Raw genomic sequence first — 21,126 nt, 5'->3', positions numbered from 1 at the left:
GCAGAAAGATATTCAAAGTAAGATTCAATATCTGAAAACTGTGGGTTTATTTTGTTCTCAGAGGTGTGTTGGGGTCCTGGATATTACTATGAAGAACAGAAAATATTGTAATACAGCAGAAATGTTGCCTCCAATCAAAGTGGATTTGATTACACAAGTCCAGTGTACAGTACGTGGCCTGAAGATACAAGAGGACTTTTGACTGACATGATGATGTCTTTAATCCAGAGACAGATTATATCTGGTTGGGAAAAGTGAAAGAGGGCAACTTTTAACTGTGAATGTTGGAAACTGAGGGTTCCATTGAATAAATAAAGTGTTAAGACAATTTGTGAGCTGAAAATCTGTTGTTGGCCACATAAAATTAAAACCCACAATAGGATTTTTTGTGAAATATTATACATTTCAGGGAACAAACACCAGAATATACACTTTGCGGGAAATACTCTAAGATGTTTGCAACACATGTGCAGACCCCTTAAAGCTCTTTCGTCTTTGGGTTTTCACCACACACATGCTGTGATCGTTCACAGCCTCGAGAAAGACGATATTTCGGTCTCTAATTGTTAGATCTTGTGGCTATAACAGTTCCTCTCAGCGCACTGTTGTCCATCCACGCTGAGGCAAGATTTCCACATTACCTCATTGAATGTTCAAATAAGCCTAACCAGTCGAACTAAATGATTTTGGCTGGTCCAAATAAACAGCTGTCAATCGTTGTATTTACATGCTGTCAAACCAGGACTCAAAACATTTATTCTGGAAAACGATTCTTTATTCACTCTGATTGAAGCTTCAGGTTTTCTTTACTTTGACAAATTGGGTGTGTTACAGATGGATTGTCAAATACGGTACCATATACTGTATAAAAATATGTTTGCATTGAAGCCTATCATTTATATTGAAGATACATGGAAATAGTTACTTATATAATTCTGCTTTTGTGTTTTAGTTGTCAGGAAAATGTCAAGCACATAGGCTAACTTATTGACTTTCTTTTTCTCTCCATAAGAAAAATGTATATGAAAAACGTATCTTATATATGTTTCTGTACAACACACAATCAGCTGTGGTTATATTCACTATGATGTTACAGAGACTATTTCTCCAACACGTGCCACATTTATCAGGGATTTTAGGGAGTCTAAATCATGAATGAATCCGCATCATCTGACGATTATTGGATGCAGCGTTTCAGATCCAACTTTGTTTCTTTTGAAGTCACCCACACCATTCCCTGTTTAGCGTAATCCCAACGCAACTTGTGAGGATGCAACATTTTATTTTTAGTGCTGAGGGTTGAGACAGAAACGGAGAGAGGGCTGTAACAGGGAGGTGGGTGGGCTCATGCTCGCTCTCTCTCTCTTTCTTCCTTCCTTCCTTCCTCTCTCACTTTCTCTACACCGTATAAGTATCTGTGATGGAGACCCCATCACACCGCAGTTCACTTTTACGCAGAGATGAGCGCACGGATACCGAAATCCAACCCGGCCATGAAATTTATAGTGGTAAGTAAGCAGAGTGTCTGCAACTCTTCTCCTTGGACAGGACCTGGTCGGATGGAGTATTGGGCTATTGCTTTCTGAAACAATCACCGTTTTTATTCTTATATTTATCCTTTTTATTTTAGAGCGATTATGGCGAGACATGGATGACTGTCGCGCTACACTCAGCTTCAGATACACGGGAATCAATTGCATGTGGAGACTCGTAGTCTGTGTATTCGCGACAAGGAATTTTATATAAAAAAGCCACGTATTCGTTGATCATGTTGCCTCTGCGCAGGTTGATGGTATCGACTTTATTACAGGGGCCAGTGATTTATCTGTGCAGTATGTCCCCTGAGATGTAGTCAATTATTGAGATTTGACATTTGGATGACAATTAATATCAAGTTCGGTCTTGTTTTTTTGTGGAGCGAGTGATGGTTTAGGTTTCATGGATTAATGCTAACATAGTTCGTATGCCTGACCCAGTACCTAATGGCATATAGGCTACGTGTGACACAACTGAAAGTGCAATTTCTGTGACTGATGCATAAGATTGTATCATATTGTGTTGTGTTTTGTTTCTTGCCTCAGTGGGTTGATTTACAAAGTACAGAATATTAAATGTAGTGTGTGACTTGGTGCTTTATGATTATGAGATATTTTGATAAATTATTCGGTCTTTGCTAATTAAGTTCTACTCTGTTTATGTTAGAGGTTGTTTGCCTTTTGGTGCTGAATGGAGCTCATGTTTTGCCTTCCATTTTAATCACTTCTGTGAATACTCTCTGTCCACCTGCAAACAAGATCCACAATTTTCATCAATGAATGAAAGTTGACTTTGGCTCACATTTCATTGCCTTCTTCTATCCCATGTTTAAAACGAATGAAATTGTACACTCTCAAAACAGAGTCACTTGGTGAGCTCCCAGCAGGTGGTGTTTGCTGTGTGTCTGACATAAAACTAATTTGTTCTACAACCTTTTTTCAAAGTTTTTTTTTTTTTTTTAATGGGTGCCTCCAGGTGAAGAGCAGTTATTTCCTTTGGTGTGTTTTGCATGCTGTGCTGTGTCGGGGCCCTTGCACGTTTTGCATATGTTCAGGTACAGATGTGTATCAGGGCAGAAACAGATCATTCACTATCGCTACAAAACACTGGATCTACTATGTAGCCTTGTGGCCTGTGTGTGTTTGTCAGTGTGTGTGTGTGTGTGTGTGAGAGAGAGAGAGAGAGAGGGAGAGGTCCTATTTTGAGCCGAGTGGTCAGTTAGTAATTCTCTTTGTGAGATGTGTTGCCTCTTTGTGTGTAAAGTAGGTGTACAAGGCAGTGAAATGCAAATGAGGAGTGTGTGTGAGTGTGTGTGTGTGTGTGCATGCACACACATTACACCACCACACGTGATATCATTTGTACAAATTAGCTCCTCTAACTCAGCGCAGTCTGCCCTAAAACAGGCAAATATTTTATTTTTACAATTTCCTACATGGTGTTGTTATGTTTCTCCGTCAATCAGTTATTCAGCCAGTCTTTCAGTGATTTGATCAGCCAGACAAGCCTCTTTTTAGCCAACGAACAAGTCAGCCATTCAAACACTCAGTCAGTCTTGACTGTCAACATCCAGCCAATAAATCAATCTTCACCTCCTCTGGATTCATTACGACTCTATGGCTGTTTATGTGTTTGTCAGCCAGCCTTGCAGTCTGTCTGTAAGTAATTCTATGTTAAAGGGACACTCTGCAATTTCGTGTCCAAAACATTGTTTTTGTGTAGAAGTCCAAAAGTAAATACACCTCCTGCACCTGTGTGCTCTTCCTGTTGCCCTGCATGCTCCTGACACATGTGGTTGCGTTGTCTCCTTGAGCACACACATTTTGTCTGGGTACTCGCCCAGGATGATGTCAGTGGAACAGTTAATGTTGTCAGTCTGCCTGTTTTTAGAAAGACACATGTTTCAGTGTGTAAACAGTGACTTAGGGTGGAAAAGTATTCTTTAGAGCAAAATAATGCGACTCTGTCAGAGGAGTCAGTCATCCTGCCTGTAGCTGACATGCATGTCATCCATCTATCTATCCATTGATCCCATAATCCCACCTCTAATCCCTGTGGAGGACCATGCTTTATCCCCGCTATTATTATCTATTATCTATTATCTCTGCTATCTTTATCTTTACGCTTCCTCTCCTTTACTCTCTGTTGTGGCCGTTGGCTTTAGCCACACCAACTTCCCTAAACCCAGCAGCAGGTTCACACGCAGACTAGAGAAACTATGGAGAGATTACTCAGCCAAACAGACTCAACATCATTTCTTTTTTTTTCTCCAAGACAAACACAGGAGAAAGGGTGAGGAAGTGAGTGGGACAGGCGGGAGACATGGAGAGGGTGTGTGAAGGTACAGGATAGACATGTTTTAAACAGACAAGTACAAATGTTTATTCAGAAAGCAACAATTACCTCTGGAAGCTGCTTCCGCACACCTAACTTCCCCTTTTCTATCAACAGTAGTGCTGATAGCAGAAGTGTGGATGTGTGTGTGTGTGTGTGTGTGTGTGTGTGTGTGTGTGTGTGTGTGTGTGTGTGTGTGTGTGTGTGTTTAGGACTAAGTGATTAAGGGACACAAAGAGGAGAGATGAAGAGGCAACAGAGATACAACTGTGTTCCTGTCAGACAGGCCTTCACCTGTGTTGTATCCTACTACTGTATGACTCATATTAAAAACAGCATGACTGACCTAATGCAAATTTCTTTAGTGACAGTTCACCTGACCTCAGACGTTAGAACATGAGATTCATTTGCCTTAAATTTTCAATATGATTCAAAGATCCTCCTGTTGGATAAAGGCGGGTGGGTGGGGGGGGGGGGGGGGAGTCATCTTTGTAACTAGTTGGAGATATCAGATGCAGAGGCAGAAGAAGTAGCAGTGTAATGCTGTTAAAAAAAAATACTCAACCTCAAGCAGAAGCCCTGCATTTAAAATTCTACTCAGACAGAAGTAAAGACTTTATGCACAGTTACGTAATTTAGTCCAGTGGTTCCCTCCATATGATCACACTATGAAACTGCAGGGTCTAGAGATGATTATTGGATAGCAATGAAGGATTCTTGGAGTTCTGCTTTCATTAATTTCTTGTATTTTTATCGAAACTTTGAAGTGTTGGGTAATTTTACCCCTCTGGGCCTTAAACATTAATTTCTGTGAATCCATCTGAGGAGTTTAAAGGGGGCATCTCTCTTTATTGAAACAACTCACAAACATCTGGAAGGTGACAAGAAGCAAGAATTGTGTGAAATGAATCATAAGTCTGAATTCAAACCAAAGATAGAGTCATCCTACTTTTACCATTCAACATCAGGGTTGCAACTAACATATTTTCATTATTGATTAATCTGCTGATTTTTCATTATTGATTAATCTGCTGATTATTTTCTCAATTAACTGTTCAAACATTTGTTTAAACCATACATTTAGTTATTTCTTAATCCTAAAAGAGCCTATTCAGATGTTTGATTTTTCTACCAAACAGTCCAGCATACAAACATGTTCTGATTAACATCTTAAATTAAACCTGCAGATATCACAATTAAGAATCTTTCTCAGATTGCCTGAGTTTAGTCAATCGACCACAAAATCTTTGAGTCTTGACAAAATATCCACATTAAACGTTTGCTTACATGCAAAAATGACTCAATATATGAGTTTAATCTTAAAGATTTTTAGCAGCAAATTCCAAATGAGAAACACCTCCGTCTTGAGATAACGAGTGAGTTTATGGACCGAACACTGTGCGTGATGTAGCATGGCAGCATTTCCCAAAGTTCCTCTCTGTCTCCGTATGAGTGAAAAAAGACAGATCCAGTATTCACATGAACTAACACGCACGCGCGCCCGCACGCACGCCCGCACGCACGCACGCACACACACACACACACACACACACACACACACACACACACACACACACACACACACACACACACACACTCATGAGCTGGAATCCCCCCTCAGACCACCTGCGCTCTACAGTTAACTGAATCCATGTGCCTGGTTTGGTCCCTTTGTGCCATGACTCTTCTGCTCATGTCATGCATTTAAAGCTGACCTCAGGCAAGCCTAACATTGAATCTCTTCTTGCTTTGCATTTCAGCATGCTCCAAATTCAACGAAACTCGAACCCTCCACTCTATCTGTTGGAAGATTTTTAAATACCGTGGCCAATTTCTTCTGGCAACATTTTAACATTTACACACAAAATAGGGTATGCTTTCTTTTTCACAACTGTGATTTACTGAGTCAAATTAGGTTGTATACTTGTGTTTATTTTTATCCTGTAAATATAAGTTTGTATCTCATCAGAACAAATCACTGCCAGACCTGTAGGCTTTTTCACAACCCGGTGTCATAAACTTCTAATAAAAAGCATTTTTGCACCAATTTATATTTTATTACATTTATTGTAATACATTTATTACCTTATTTACTATTTACCCAGGTGTGAGATTAATAGGCCCACTACCTGCTTACTATCTGATGTAGCTCTCTTTACAAGCAAAGCAGGTGTGATTCTTTTCAGGGCTTTTCTGTCTGGTGTCTGAACTCTGCAGTTTGCTGCTACACCCTGCCTTTCTTACGCTACTCAAAGTGCTCTTCATATTACATGTGTGCCCAGCAATGGTGGAAGGAGTAATCAGATCATTTACTTAAGTAAAAGTCATAATAGCACAAAGAAAAAATATTCAATTACAAGTAAAAGTCCTGTATACAAAATCTGATTAGGTAAAAGTACATACAGTAAGTACTGTCAGCAAAATGTCCTTAAAGTAAAAAAAGTAAATAAAAGTAAAAGAACTCATTATCCAGAATGTATTATGCCGTTTAGGGTGTTATGTTTATCATACATAGATTACTGAAATGTCACGGCATCGTTATGTACATGTGAGCAGTATTTTAATGTTGCCATGGTAGAGTTAATTTCAACACATGATTCTGTTGAAGCATCTAATCGATGTATTTTAATGCATATAGAGCAACTGATCATATTTTTTTGGCAAAATATATTGATCTGAAAAGGAACTGGTAACTACAGCTGTCAGATAAATGTAGTGGAGTACGGTGTACATTATTTCCCTCCGACTTAGTGGAGTGGAACTAAATAGTTGCCATCGAATGGAAATACTCAAGTATAAGTACAAGTACCTCTAAATGTACTTAGTTAGTTTCCACCACTGGTGCCCAGTCAGAGTATATCAACATATTGATAGATAAGCACAGCATGAACATCTGTAACTTTGCTCTCAACATCTTCATAGATTTCTTACTGTGTTGGCAGTTGTGGGGAGCGTGGTCCATCTCCTCGATCCAACGCGACCATGTGTAACACCACCCTTCACAGACTGAAACACACTCGTGCTGTTGTTTGTTTCATTCAAGAGTATAACATCTGTGAAATAACACATGTTCTCCGTTAGTTTGTCTTTGCTCTTCATAATAACAAGGCTTTCTCTTTAAATGGTTCAGATGGAACTTGCTGGCAAAGATTACATAAGCAAACTGTATTGAATAAAGCTGATCTTACCAGTACAAATATATAGTGTTTTTACTTGAACCATTGTTTATCCAGATCATGATGACAAACTGAGCCTACTTTTCCAACATGCAGTTCTGCATATATATCCTGAGTTGCTCCTAGCCATCTACACAGAGACGGTAGAAAATAATCGTCACCTCATTACCTTCATCCATCCGTTCCTCTCAGCTGGCTGTGCTCCACGTAGGACAGGCCTCTTGCTGAGCCTTTCTCTGATGATGCTAGCAGTATAATTACAGCTGTCAGTGGCCACTTTCTGCTGTGTAATTTGGGTTTCCAGCGGTCATCCATGATGTAGTCAGATGGCAGCTTCTAGGCGACAAGAGGGGTGAAGAGTTCAATATCTCTTTTAGCTGTTGATAGATAGACTCACAGACACCACAGGACATCTTCCCAACGAGTTCATTTCTACAAAGTTGACATTTTCTTCTCTTCAGTAGCAGAAAGCTACTGTGCTGGTTCATTTGGAAAGTGTGTCGTTCAGCCTGAAGTGAACAGATAACATAACAGATGTGACTGAAGACATTAAACATTGTCCAGGTTTTTTACTGCAAAAATGATGCAGGTAAACAGATCATCTTAGACTTAATATGAAGGCTGATTTGAGTTTGAATTGAAATGCATGTTAGACGTTATTTGAGTAAAAGCTACCTAATTGTGCTCGTTAAAAATGGGTAATTTCTCACTTGGCTTGACACATCTGTTGAACTTCCTCCTCAAAGCTAAGTGTGAAATGTTAAAACTAATTGCTGCCAGACCACCATGATGTTCACTGTTAGCTCACATGCTTCATGCGGAGGTTTTTTTTTTCAGTCCACTTTATTTACTTCTTAGCACAGGCTTCATGGTGCATGAAATTGGGACATGTAAAAGAGAGAATAACACACAGCAAAACATATGTGTACAGTTTTGCTGTGTGTTATTCTCTCTTTACTTTTACTTAATTCCTCCAAGTCTTGTCAAACTGCTTTATTATATAAAGGATTTCAAAAACATCTCTGAACACTCACACATGTGCTCGCTCTTATTGGCTCTGACCGACGGCAGTGCAGTCCTGCCAGAAAAATCCTCCTGACTTCAACCAAAGATTAAAGTCGTAGCAACAAGTGTAACCATACCCAGATTTGCCAAAACCCAGGTGACCCTGTGTCGGTCCCCTCTTTACGCTCCACCCTCCCGATCTCCCTGAATTGATTGGATGTGGTCTCACGGCTTAATAGTGTGTACATACACTTCTTAATTTGAAGAGCAAGACTATGATTATGGGTTTGATTCCTGCTGGGGCCACCCATGCTACAAACAAACTCATGCAGTCATGGTACCGCTCGGCAAGTCGCGGCGGATGAAAGTCTTCCACCAAATGTTGCGTTCAGAGGTCGATAGGTTTTGCCGGGAAAACCGCTGCGCTCGCCAGGCTGTTTGAAGCTCAGGGTTCTATTATGGTGTGTAAAACCCATTCATCTATTTTTACTATCCTTTTCAGTGACTTCCATTGCAAAGGGAAAAATAAATATACAATTCAATAAAAATGAATGACACTGAAAACAGGAATATATCAGCAATACATAAAGAGCAGTACATTATTGAGAGAGAACAGTCACTTGTGAATAGCAGATTAAAGGAGTTTGGAGAACAAGTATTATGTTCAGTTACATATGGCAGATGGGGAAGACACAGATGTCGTTTTGACACTCTCAAACACATAAACACAGATTACTATTGAAAAGATTAAAATAGAGAATAAAAGACGCAGAAGCACCATTAACAAGCCCCCACTGATATTGCCTCACGTTTTGCAATAGTCCGTTGCTTCACACTCATATAGTCGATAGTGTTTGGTGGCCTCAAGTTTTAAGGTAAATGGGAGAAGTACAAATGCATACACGCAGGAAGGAGATCAATTGTGTGCGGCGGGTAAACTGTAGAACATAGTGGGTGAGTGTTTTGTATTGTGGTGGTGAATGGGGAATGCCCAGTAACCTCCAACAGTACTCTTTATGAACAGCAGCCAGGAGAGGAGACCGCAGAGCACGCAGACCAAGGAAGACGGTAATTGGACATGAACCTCGTCAAACATGCGTACACACACACACACACACATACATGTGCAACAAACACATTTCTGCATGTGTGCTCTCCTGCACGCATATGCATTAAGGCTTTTTTTTTTATATATATATATATATATATATATAGTTGTTTGTTGTATGTTTGTTTGTTTTCGAACACACAAAAAAACATGATAAAAAGCAAAGTAAAACGCACAAGAACATGCACACACACACACACACACACACACACACACACACACAACGCTCGGAGCGTCTATTGTTAGTCAGTTGTCCAAGCAGTGAGCATGTATCCAGGCCAACGGGAAAGTCCACAGAGCCAATGGCTGAGGGCTGCCAGGGTGGAAGGAGCCTGTTGTGTGACATCTGGTCTGCATGTGGCCTCGACCAGCTACATGGCTACATGTCAAACATGCTCGCCAACTGATATCTTGTATTTTAGGTCTGACCAAAGCTTTTCAGTTCCTGCTCAGGAGATGGAACATGGGCTTGCTTTCGAAACATCAGCTCCACAGGCCCATCTCAGAGGCTTCGCTAACAGCCTCCCACTTTTACAGTGTTTCCATAATGATGGGCTGCTTTTGGGTGGGTGAGGGGTGTATGGGTGTGGTGTGCTTCCTGCTGTGAGGAAGCATCAAAGTGCTGTAGATCACCAATGAATCAAATCCGATGCTTTTCAGCTGCACAGCAGTGGGTCTCAGAGATGCTGACACGGGTAGATGACTGCTGGTGAGGTCAGCGAATGCAGGGCTTAGCTAATCATTTTGAAAATCCTGCATCATACACTTGTTTTAATCCAGTGTGTGCAGAATTTGGCATAACTGAAACTCAGTTAAAAGCTTTGGAAACCAATTAAACAGATAAAAGAAGATGCCAAAAGTGCAATAAGACAAATTTGATCCCCTAATCAAGACTAGTAGCGATGATATAATCTTGCGACTTGAGGCAATATAAAGGGACAATATCGCCTACTGCAAACGCGCAAAGATCTAAAATGTATCAGTGTTATTCTTTGAAAGGTTGCCCCACTCCCGTTTTCAATGTTCATGAAACTGCTGTCCACCAGGAGCTTCAACTTTACTGCTGTGACCTTTATTTCAACTCTTTCTTACTGGAAGCTTTGGGTTGGCGAGTGCTCCAAAATATACAAATATTTGAACCATTTGCCAAAGAGGAGCGAGCTGTGCACGAGATGGGTTTCATTAGAGACTTTGTCACTGCTGTTGAGTCAGTGCTAAACCCACTTTCTCTCTCTTTCTCTTGCAGCTCTTCACAGCTTCTCTTTCTTTGGCCTTTCAGCAACAAGCTGTACCGCCAAAGTACCAGCACCCCGACCTTGTGACCTCTGACCTTCTACTGTGTGACCAGTGTCCTCCGGGCACAGCTGTGAAACGACACTGCACCGCTGACATGCCCACAGAGTGTCAGCCCTGTCCTGAGAGGCATTTTGCTGAGAGCTGGCACTGGGGGGATACATGCCAATACTGTACCTCGGTATGTATGACGCCAAAAAGTCTCCCTGTCACTTAATTTTTGGGCTACGTTTTTCATGAGAAACACCAGGTTTTTTTACTCACAAAGTTTCTCCTTATAAAGTTCAGTCACACGCAAGTTGAACTCATATCATGGTCAGAAGTTGAGCTCAAATACAAGATCCCTTTAGTGTTTTTTAATCCTCCAGCTAGTCCTCTATGCTACTCTTTGGTGGTTTTCTTGGTGTCTTTTCCTCCAATGCATGACCATACTGATTGTTTATATTTTGACGTGGCATTTGTAATTTTTCGAAGCCAGTGCTAAAAATGAAAGTCTCAATGTGCTCATTGTGGTAGACTGATCTTCCCCCAGAGTATAGATGTTTTTCTCTTTGCCACTTGAGATAAATTACATAATCACCACTTCACCATACTGATGTCTGCCTTGGGATGGTGTTACATTCCTGTTTAGTCTGCTTGTTATATCCCTTTTCAACATATTACATGTTCAGGGCAGCTTGTGGAGCAGAGACAATCACCAAAACCTGTTGTTACTGTGACTTACTGTGCTCTCTGTCCATGTTCATATAAATCAAACTTCACTGTATAAGTTCATGCAGCACCACAGCTTCATGTGTGTGACCATGATCCTCTGTGTCTGTTGTGTTTAGGTGTGTAAAGAGAGACAGCTAGTGAGGCAGCAGTGCAACAGCACCCACGACCAGCTGTGCGAGTGCGCTCCAGGTTTCCACCTAGTGGTGGAGTTCTGTATTGCGCACAGTACCTGCCTACCTGGCCATGGAGTGACAGCTTTAGGTAAGACTATGATTCACTCTAACACTAGTAAAGTTAATTGTACTGGCTTCTTTTACATCAATTGACCTGAGCTATTTTGTGGGTTTTCTTTCTGAAGGTTCATCAAATAAATTGGATTTAAATCAGGGGCTTGATGAATAACAGAAGCTATCCATACTAAAACCAGAGAAAATTAGGAATCCAGTCAGCACACAAGCAAGGAGGAAGCAGACGTTAATGCCAACGAATAAAACCCCTATCACCTCAATAAGAGAAGAGTTGCATGTGAATTTATGGGGATGTACAGTACAGTATGTTTGTATTTTCAGTGTTTTTAGATGCAACATGTTGCTGTATATTTGATCTTTTCTTTAATCTTCTCATCTCCTGCTCTACTCTTTCACTGTCTCAAATTAATCCCATCCAAAATATACTTTACTGGAATGCCAGGAACACGCACCCTGCCAAAGTAAAGACAAACATCAGTTCCATTCTCACATTAGGATGTCCTCTTTCTTGTATCACTGCATGTTTGTCTGTCTTTCCTCCTCTCCCTCTGAGTCTGTGAATCAGATCTGTTCCAGATGCAGTTCTTCCTTTTCGCAGAAACAGCTTTTAAAAAATGGCTCTTTCTTAGAAAGGCTCTCCCTCTCTGTCTCATTCTCATAGATAGAGTATGTTGTGGCCAGTTTGATCTGCTTGTGACCTCCTCTTTTTCCTCCATCTCCTATCATGTATTTTAGAGCTTAGAAGTGATGTATGACTGCACAGAGAAGCAATTGGGGTTCACTGTATATAGTGATTTTTTTTTTTAAAGATGTCAGAAACACCCAATTTAGTTGTAGCTATAATTTGCCATTGGAGAACTCAGACATTTCTCAGTCGTGTGAGAACAAACATTTCTTTTAATATTGTTTCCCCACAATGTTATCACTTCATTTGCAGCACTGCGCCATTACAACTGATGTAGATTTAGATGATTAACTGAGGGATGAATACAGTTTTAATGGAATTTGATTGTGCGTTAGTCCAATAAGAAAATGATTTCTTTTCAGACAATTAAATAAGTAATTTAATGCTGAAGTAACTGCATAACAATGTAAATTTCTGAATTGAGAATCACTGTGGAAATACTTTTTTACATTGCTACAGTGTGAAAAAGGCTCACATGATACTTCTCATTATCTCCATTACTTGCACTGCGTTACAATGGTAATTCTAATTGTAACAACCACGTAATGAATTTGTGTCTGAGCCAATTCAGTCTCTTCTATTATATTCCATGCCGTCATAGTTCATCAAACCATGGAAGCATATTTGCCAGCATCAGTCAGAAATAATAAGGTAATAATCTTGCATTACAGATTAGTAATGTGAGTACCATTCACATTTTTTGCATTCTCCTATTCTGGTTCCGCTTAACCACAATACCTGATTATAATAAATCTATGTGGTGGGTTCTAATCGGGGGAACATGTTGATATGTTCTCCAGCAGTATAATGTCAAACTTTAACAAATGCAGAATCAATCATAAAACTGGAAAATCTTGTGGAAAAGCTAACCTCATCTTTAAAGGTCTTGCTCAGTTCTCTTGAATTTTAAGCTTCTTGTCTGCAGGAGTATCAGCTGATGCGTGTTTCAGTGAAAACTTCTATTGTATATCACTCAGTTAAAAGATATCATTATTCGTCTAATCCTCAATGGGCGTTATCCGATTTAAAATTGGTCATAGAGGATAAAATGACATTTTCATTTGTTCCTTTCCCACATGCATATTGTATAGCAGTGAAAGAGGAAACTTCAAAGACGTTGATCATCTATTTGTTTTGTCTCAATAAAATGACATAACTTTTCACCTGCATTCCTGATACTACTTCCTCTTAGATTTTACTGAAGTTGGGCTCGCTTGTAACGCATTCAAATATATTATTTACCATAAAGATTGATTTGTTAATACATTGTGAAGTGACTTGGTCATTGTGTGAAAATTTGCTCAAACAATATCCAAGAAAGAAAGAAATATATCTGACAGCTGCAGCTCCTTCAGACTGATGCTGTTTGAGTCCGAACAAAGACTAAGTTGAGACCATTAGTCCAGTACATGTGTGTATTATATGAAATTATTATTTTCTTAATCAAAGGCATAAGAACATTTTGATTATAACAGACTACAATATTGTCTATGTCTCTCCAGACTCAAAGACTGTTTCTAAAGCTGATCAGAAATAGGTTTTGTTATTCAGGAATTACAGGCTCTTACCTGTAGTGTTAACAGAGGCTGATGTTGAATTGTAACATCCCACTGAACAGAAACTGATATTTCTCCTTGTTCCAGAGCACAAATTGGCACTGCACTTCTCATGACTTAATCTTAGACCTGAGACCAGAATCAAGCCACCGCAAGGATGAAACAATATTTTCTGGTGATTGTGGTCATCATGTGACCCCATGTAGAGCTGTACCTCTCAAACATGAGACAACATTTTCCACAAATTCCTCCCAACATGGCTCCACAATCAGACATGAGACAGCAGTTCAGGGGATTCCCCCCTTGAAGCTGAAGGATTTGTTATGTAATGCCTAGAGTTGGGGTTTAGACCTCTAAACCACAGGATGTCGGTCCAGTCTCCTAACAACACATGCCTTTTATGACTCCTTCTCTTCTCTCTTGATCTCCTGATTTGTTTGTTTCTGGTTGTGATTCTTTGCGCTCTCTGCATGGGGTATATGATGTCTTTCTAGCTGGTTTATAGGTGTTTTTGGAATGTAATTGTATTGAGAAAGAGTCTATGTTAGATAGATAGATAGATAGCGAGATAGATAGATAGATAGATAGATAGATAGATAGATAGATAGATAGATAGATAGATAGATAGATAGATAGATAGATAGATAGATAGATAGATAGATAGATAGATAGATAGATCGATAGAAAGATACTTTATTAATCTCTCAGAGGGAAATTTTTATGTTACAGCAGCATAAAAAAATGCACATTCTATACAATAAAATAAGATAAATAATATGAAATAAACTAACCCAAACAAAACCTAAACCTAAACCTAAACAACAGTGCGATGAATTAGAATAAAACAACATACAAAACAGCAGCGCAAGGGAGTTATTGTTGTGTGATGGATTTTGCCCGAGGTGATTTATTGTACATTGTTAAGAAGAATGGACGAATGAAACACCTGATTTTTGGTTTTCCATTGGGTATTTGTTTGATCGGTGCTGGACAATAGTGATGGCCATCAAAATGACAAAGGCGAAGTCATTGAATCGCTCCTTTTTGTCCAAGATATCCCAAAATATCTGTTTGGTTTTTTTTGTTTGGTTTTTTGGTGGGAGGGGTAAGGGGGGTATTTATGTAACTAGGAAAGACTTAACTTGGTTAAATAAAACATGAAAGCATTGAGCATGTTTTGCATGGTAGAGCTGACCAATATGGTTGCAGAAGAAGTTTACAGACAAAACAACATACTTAAGAAAAGTTCAAGGCAGGAATTTGGCCAGACATGTGAGATTCATCATGATATTATTGTTATTATTATCATTATTATTATCATTATTATTATTATTATTATTATTATTATTATATTTACTGTATAGTATTTTAAGACAAGGAAACAGTTAATTTTCAGAAAAGCTAGGCAATTTTTAGATTATACATAAGACATGTTGTTATATAGACATTATATTGCTTGAAAATATCTCACAAATGAATAGATTATCAAAATAGTTTTGTCAATCAATTAATGACTTATTCAAATAGTATCTGCTGTTCTTTAAATAGAGTTTTTTTTTTAATTTCTAAGTCCTTGCCAGTTTAGTTATTACAGTAAATCTAACACATCTGCTTAAAATGACATCTTACAATAAAGTATCAACATGCTTTTTGTTTTCCACAGAGGAAACTCTAAAAAGTACAATAATATGACACCATGTTACAGTCAGGCTGACACAAGCATGTACTGTACATGCTTTGTCATCAGTGTAACAGGAAACAGTTGACATCTGCATATCAGCCGGTGGTTTTATGTTTTATTGCTGAATGGTGAAATGCTTTCAAGAAAGAGCACACTTAACCGTAATAGCGGGAAACTATTTAAATGTCAAATCTGATTTAAGCGTAACTCGCCATCCCACACACTTTCATTTCTATGACTCACAGATAAAAAAAATAGAATGAGGATGTGATAAAAACAGTACTTGCACTACATGGATTGTCATGTGTGCTGCAGGTCACAAACCAGAAGTTGTCAGGGTTGGGCGTAATGTCATGGAAGCTGCCAAATGATGTTAAAAAAATTTGATATCACTTTAAAGGGATTAAAGTTGGGGGTTAAATAGATGAGTTGCATTATTGCGTTATCAATGATACCATATCTTATTTGTTAAATTGTTTTAAATTGATCATTTCTAAAACACTAACATCCGATGTTTTTTATAAATCTGTCTAAAAAATCTGTTGACAAATCACTTTGCGGTGCAGTTTAAGTCACATGCTGTCATAGCACGAGCCTGGTACACGCTATAGAAACTAAAGAGGTTTAGTGAGCCAGCCAGATGAGTCATTTTCCGACTCTCGCAGTGATCTGTCGTTCTGATGGGTTGTCACGTCACTGTGGTCATAGTTCTTAGAATCACGTCACCTTGTTTTATTACCTAAATGATATCGATCATGTTCACACACTGAAAATGACTGAGGTGTTATATATGAAACGAAAGATGAGAAAAATCTGTACAGTCGTGTGGTTTCTTAGCTTAACGTATGCCGCTGACAAGTCGAAACTGTCACCTCTAATTCACAAAAGGATTCTTTGTATGTTTCCTACAGGCACACCGCAGAGCGACACGGTGTGTGAACACTGTCACGATGGTCATTTCTCTACCGGTGGCTCATCCAGCGAGCCATGTCAGCCCCACAGAAACTGCTCCGATTCGGGCCTGAAGACACTGAGGTGGGGCACATCCACTTCGGACAGCATCTGTTGCTCTCCGGACAAGAAGGCCACGCTGGAGTGCTCCCAACATCACACTTTGTGCCTCACCGGTGAGAACGAACACACTGCAGGTGCTGCTGTAAGAACCATATGGAAGGTTTTAGGACTAATGCGCAGTGCAATCAGGGTAGAGATCACTGGTGTACACACACACACACACACACACACACACACACACACACACACACACACACACACACACACACACACAAACACACACATGTGACAATGCTTTGAGTAAACCTCAATTGTCAACAACCTAAAATCAGTAAGGACTGAATTATTTCAGACATGTGGTCATTATCATTCCTGAAGGCAGGGGATTTCCTCGGTCAGGTTCCTTGTCCAGATTCCATTCTTTTCTAAATTCTTGCGTGTCTGAAAACCAACACAAGAGAGAAAAGCAAAGGGTTGAAGTGGATGTTTATGGCACTGCTGTCAAAATGGCCCACGATGGATCAATTACTCCTTTAACTGTCACATCCTCAAACACAATAACAGAGGAAACTGAATCAAACACAAAGCGAGACACAAGACGAGCTGGTTAGTCTTTGTTACTCAGAATTTAACCATGACACATGTTGAAATATAATGCGAGAAAAGAAGCCTCAAATATGACACTGAATTCCCAGATCCTGACAAACCAGTCACTGCAGAACACACACATGCAGATGTAGAGACCTTGTGTCACACACGCACGCACACACACACACACACACACACACACACACACACACACATACATACACACACACACGCACACGCACACGCACACATACAGCTGTTGTCCCTCCGGGAGGGTGATGCTCTCCTCAAATATTCATTCACAAATTGTCCTCCAGTGAATGACAACCGCAGATTGTCTGCAGCAAATCCTGGAACAGTTTAACAGTTTTTAAGAAGAAAAATGTGATATTGAAAGCAGTTGGGATTCCCATAGTTACTGTGTGATTTGGAGAAACCACCAGGATGTCAATGTCAATTATAGAGCGAGCCACAGTTACATCACCCAGGCATCAGGGAAGCCAAATATCCTCATCACATTAAAGTCAATCAGACTTCAACGACATTGGTTTTACTAAACCTTTTTTCAGAATTACTGATATCCCTCATGTTGCCATGTCAATCATACAGAAATGCTTCATAACTGTATGAAAGTTACAATCTCATGTCACCAATTTCATATCACCTTCAGCTCTGAGTGCTGGATATATAAATTGTCTCAGGTCAGGATTATCCTCAGTGAAATATTTAAGGTTTCACAAATGGCAAAGAAACCTGAACATCAGAAAAATACTTTTGCCTTAAAAGGAAGACTCAGAAGACTTGGCTGCATTACAAAATGCAGTTTGTGTCACTTTCGTGCAGAGTAACGAGTCCGTGGTGGTTCTGAACTCTCAATAGGGAACAGAAAGATGCTGAGGTAAAATTAAAAGGCAACAATCTAAACACACACACAAACACAGGTAAACACATCAGTAGTAGACTGATGAGATGTTATGTGTCCTCTCCTATGAAGCTGCCATCAACATCGTCTAATATTCAACTGGCAAGACAAACAGAGAAAGATACTTTCAACCTAGATTCCCACTCATCCTCATTTACTATGATCACGTTGAGAAGATTAAGATGAGACTATGTAGATTTTGTTGTTGGTATGTTGTTATGTGTTGCAGTGACAAATGCTGGATAATGGTAAAAGTTAAAACATGGTGAAACAGTTACGTCATTATGTCAACAAACTAGTCAGTAATGACAGTTACACAGCACTGTCTATTTCTAAGTTTGCCAACATGAGCTCAAATTTGCCACCACAGCCTACTGGTCAAACCAAAACAAGTCCGACTGCAGCGGCAAAGCTGATGAGTGTTTTGAATTTACGGAAGCTGTGTTTTATTATAGCTCCGCGCGAGCAACAGCTGGAGCTGGAGGCAGTATGTTTTGGGATTGTCCATCTGTCAGTACATCTCTCCCAGGGAATATTTTCAAATGTGGCAGAAATGGTCACTTGGACTCAGAGATGAACTGATTAGACTATGGACTATGGACTATCAAAGGTCAAGGTGTAACATATCCTTTGTTCCATTTTGGTGAACACGATGTCTCAGGAATGACTTGAGGGAATTTTTTCATATTTTGCACAAACATTCACTTGGACTCAAGGATGACCTGAAAATATTTTGCTGGTCAAAGGTCAAAGATTAAGGTCACTGTGACCCCATGTCCATCCCATGCTCGTAAATGTGACGTATCAGTAATGCCTCGACTCTGGACAACATACAACTTTCAGATGAAATGAACCGTGCATTTGTAAAAGGAAGAATAGGATATTTCCTCTCGCTTTAAGCAGTTGGACGTCCACCAGCAACACCATCCAACATTTCAGCATCAATATTACCACATTTTTATGTGTTTTTAAGCCCACATCCTCTGTCTGTCTCTTCTGATTTATTCCAGATGTGACTCTTTGTGAGGAGGCGGTCTTCCAGTCACTAGCCTCGCTACGACTGTCCTCGGTGCCCCTGGAGCGACTGTTGGAAAGTCTTCCTGGGAAAAGGGTGGATCATAAGAGCCTGGAGAGGCTGAAGAAGACCTGCTCACCCCAGCAGCAGGTCCTGCAGCTGCTGCGACTTTGGAGGGAGCAGAACAAGGACCAGGACAAGCTGTATGGCATCATACAAGGTATGACTGAGAGACGCATCGGGATGCTCTAGTTTAAGTTTGTTTTTTTCTTTTAGCCAGTTGTTGGTGCAGTTTTGCCTTTCCGTATTAATACTAGCATCCTGTTCATCCAGGTGTGAACCACTGTGAGAGGAAAGTCTCCCGCTGCAACAATCTAAAAAACCTGACCCTTGATGACCTCCTAAAGGTCACCAACAGCCTGCCGGGGATCAGAGTTCAAGAGGAGGATATCCAGGCTGTGGTGTCTACCTGCCTGCCACAGCAGTACATCCTGCAGCTTCTACACCTCTGGAAAACAGCAAACCACAACCTGGATCTGGCTAAAGGTCTTTCTCACAGTCTGAAGGCGCTGCGCAGCCAGAAGGCACCACGCTATCTGCTGAAAGGCCTGAAGAAGATCAGCCGCATCATTGGAACCACCTTGGCGCACAAGATGTATGAGAAGATGTTCATTAGCATGCTGCAGGACGAGTCGTGTTTTAAGGCTCATAAACCGTTAAATGAATGAAGAACTGAGAGGTACAAACAGAATTATATGCAGTCTAAACCAAACACTAATGCATTGTCAGATAGTGAACATAAAAAGAAAGTATCAGAGTAACAGACATGGGTCACATGATAATTTCAGGTCTTTGAGATATCACCAAATGATATCAAGCTATGTGTCTACTGCCAAGATGAGTTTTGTCTCACTATTTAACAGAAAAGGCCAAATGGGAAGAAACATATATTTTGCCATTCTAAATTTTTTGAAAAAGACTAGATGCCAAAATGTGGACTTTTTAAAACAAGTGATGCTAATGATGTCACCATCAGTCTATCTGTCTGCGGTGATGAATCTGATGAGCCTTAACAAATCCAACCGATCACCACATCTGATGTGTTCACACATCTGTGTACTCCAGGCAGATGTTAACAAAATGTTTTGTTTTTTTAAAGTGTCCTGGGAACTCTTTGACCGTAGTCTGTGAAAAAAGAAAAACTATTTAAGATGTAAATAGATCACTATTTTATGAAAGTTGGGCTGGCAGATGTTTTGTTTATATTATTATTTGCTTTCTCGCTGTTTGAGAGGAAGGATTTGGTTTCATAATGAAATACAATTATTTTCCTCAGCTGTCCATTGTTTGTTTGTTTGTTCTGGACCGCTGAGTCCAGAGTAAAGCTCATCTGATTTTTGTTTTTATATGAATGTACAAAGGAGTGCAATTGTTTTCTATTTAAAAAGTAAATTTACTTCCTGATGGTGTAAAGGCATATTTTTATTACTTTATCAGAAATACTGGATTCCGAATGCTGCAAATTCATAAAGTGATATTTGTTTTATATTTTGTTGGATCACTTTTATATTAATAATGTATGATCTTTAATGTATATATTATGCCCGTCTGGTTCTCTTTAAGCTTGTGTAACTTGTGAACATAATTATGATCTGACTAAATTCAGTTTGTAAAAATGCATTGTTTCGTCATAAATAAGCAATGAACAGAGAGATGAGTGGTTGTTTGAAAAGAATTTTGAGCAGGTTTACTGGTGAATCAACGATATTAGTCCTGGTATCCATCACCTGAAACTGCTGACTAACTGGATCATGGTCCTGAACTTCTTGCATCAACATAGCCAGACATCTCTCCGGTCCTCTGGCGTGATGAGTGTCTTGCTGAGCAACTTAAGCTCCCAGTAGAATAACTTTCCCAACATGCCATTGTATCCTTCAGTCACACAAAATACATATGAATTCCTTCCAGGGTTATGAGTAGAAGTGCTGTAATGTATTGTGGACAAACCAAAAGTTTGACTTCGAGTCTAAGTGTTTACGTTTATGCCTTGATGGTTATTGTCAGGTTAAGATCTGATTGTTGGGCTTAATTAAATGTTTTGTGTTAAAGGGTTTGGATACAAATGTGGACATAAACTTAACCTGACTTTGACTCATCACACGTACAACACTTGATATCATTACGTCTCATAGATGACTTTTGCAGAAGCAACACTTTAGAGAACAATAAACAGTAAATGTTTCAGGACCCA

At 39.6% G+C, this 21,126-nt stretch overlaps 1 protein-coding gene across 1 annotated transcript; it reads left to right on the top strand.

Annotated features, from left to right (window-relative positions):
• Positions 1-1,442: 1,442 nt before the first annotated feature.
• On the top strand, positions 1,443-20,585 carry LOC138192519 (tumor necrosis factor receptor superfamily member 11B-like). Its single transcript, XM_069139961.1, has 6 exons — positions 1,443-1,508; positions 10,406-10,633; positions 11,283-11,427; positions 16,248-16,463; positions 18,871-19,095; positions 19,209-20,585. Exons 1-6 carry the CDS (start codon positions 1,461-1,463, stop codon positions 19,601-19,603), a joined length of 1,257 nt encoding a protein of 418 aa, XP_068996062.1. The 5' UTR covers positions 1,443-1,460; the 3' UTR covers positions 19,604-20,585.
• Positions 20,586-21,126: the final 541 nt, after the last annotated feature.

The sequence above is a fragment of the Embiotoca jacksoni genome, unplaced genomic scaffold (assembly GCF_022577435.1).
Source record: "Embiotoca jacksoni isolate LCO1_2020_lvr unplaced genomic scaffold, fEmbJac1.0.p SCAF_11, whole genome shotgun sequence".
Taxonomy (NCBI): Eukaryota; Metazoa; Chordata; class Actinopteri; family Embiotocidae; genus Embiotoca; species Embiotoca jacksoni.
Note: the sequence above shows the minus strand (reverse complement) of the source record. Positions and strands in the feature narration are given on the sequence as shown.

Bases quoted from the DNA above. Each gene is read 5' to 3' on its own strand.
- LOC138192519 (XM_069139961.1), top strand. From the start codon at position 1,461: ATGAGCGCACGGATACCGAAATCCAACCCGGCCATGAAATTTATAGTG. The intron at 16,464-18,870 runs GTGAGAACGAAC...GATTTATTCCAG, and splicing joins TCACACTTTGTGCCTCACCG to ATGTGACTCTTTGTGAGGAG. The intron at 19,096-19,208 runs GTATGACTGAGA...CTGTTCATCCAG, and splicing joins GCTGTATGGCATCATACAAG to GTGTGAACCACTGTGAGAGG.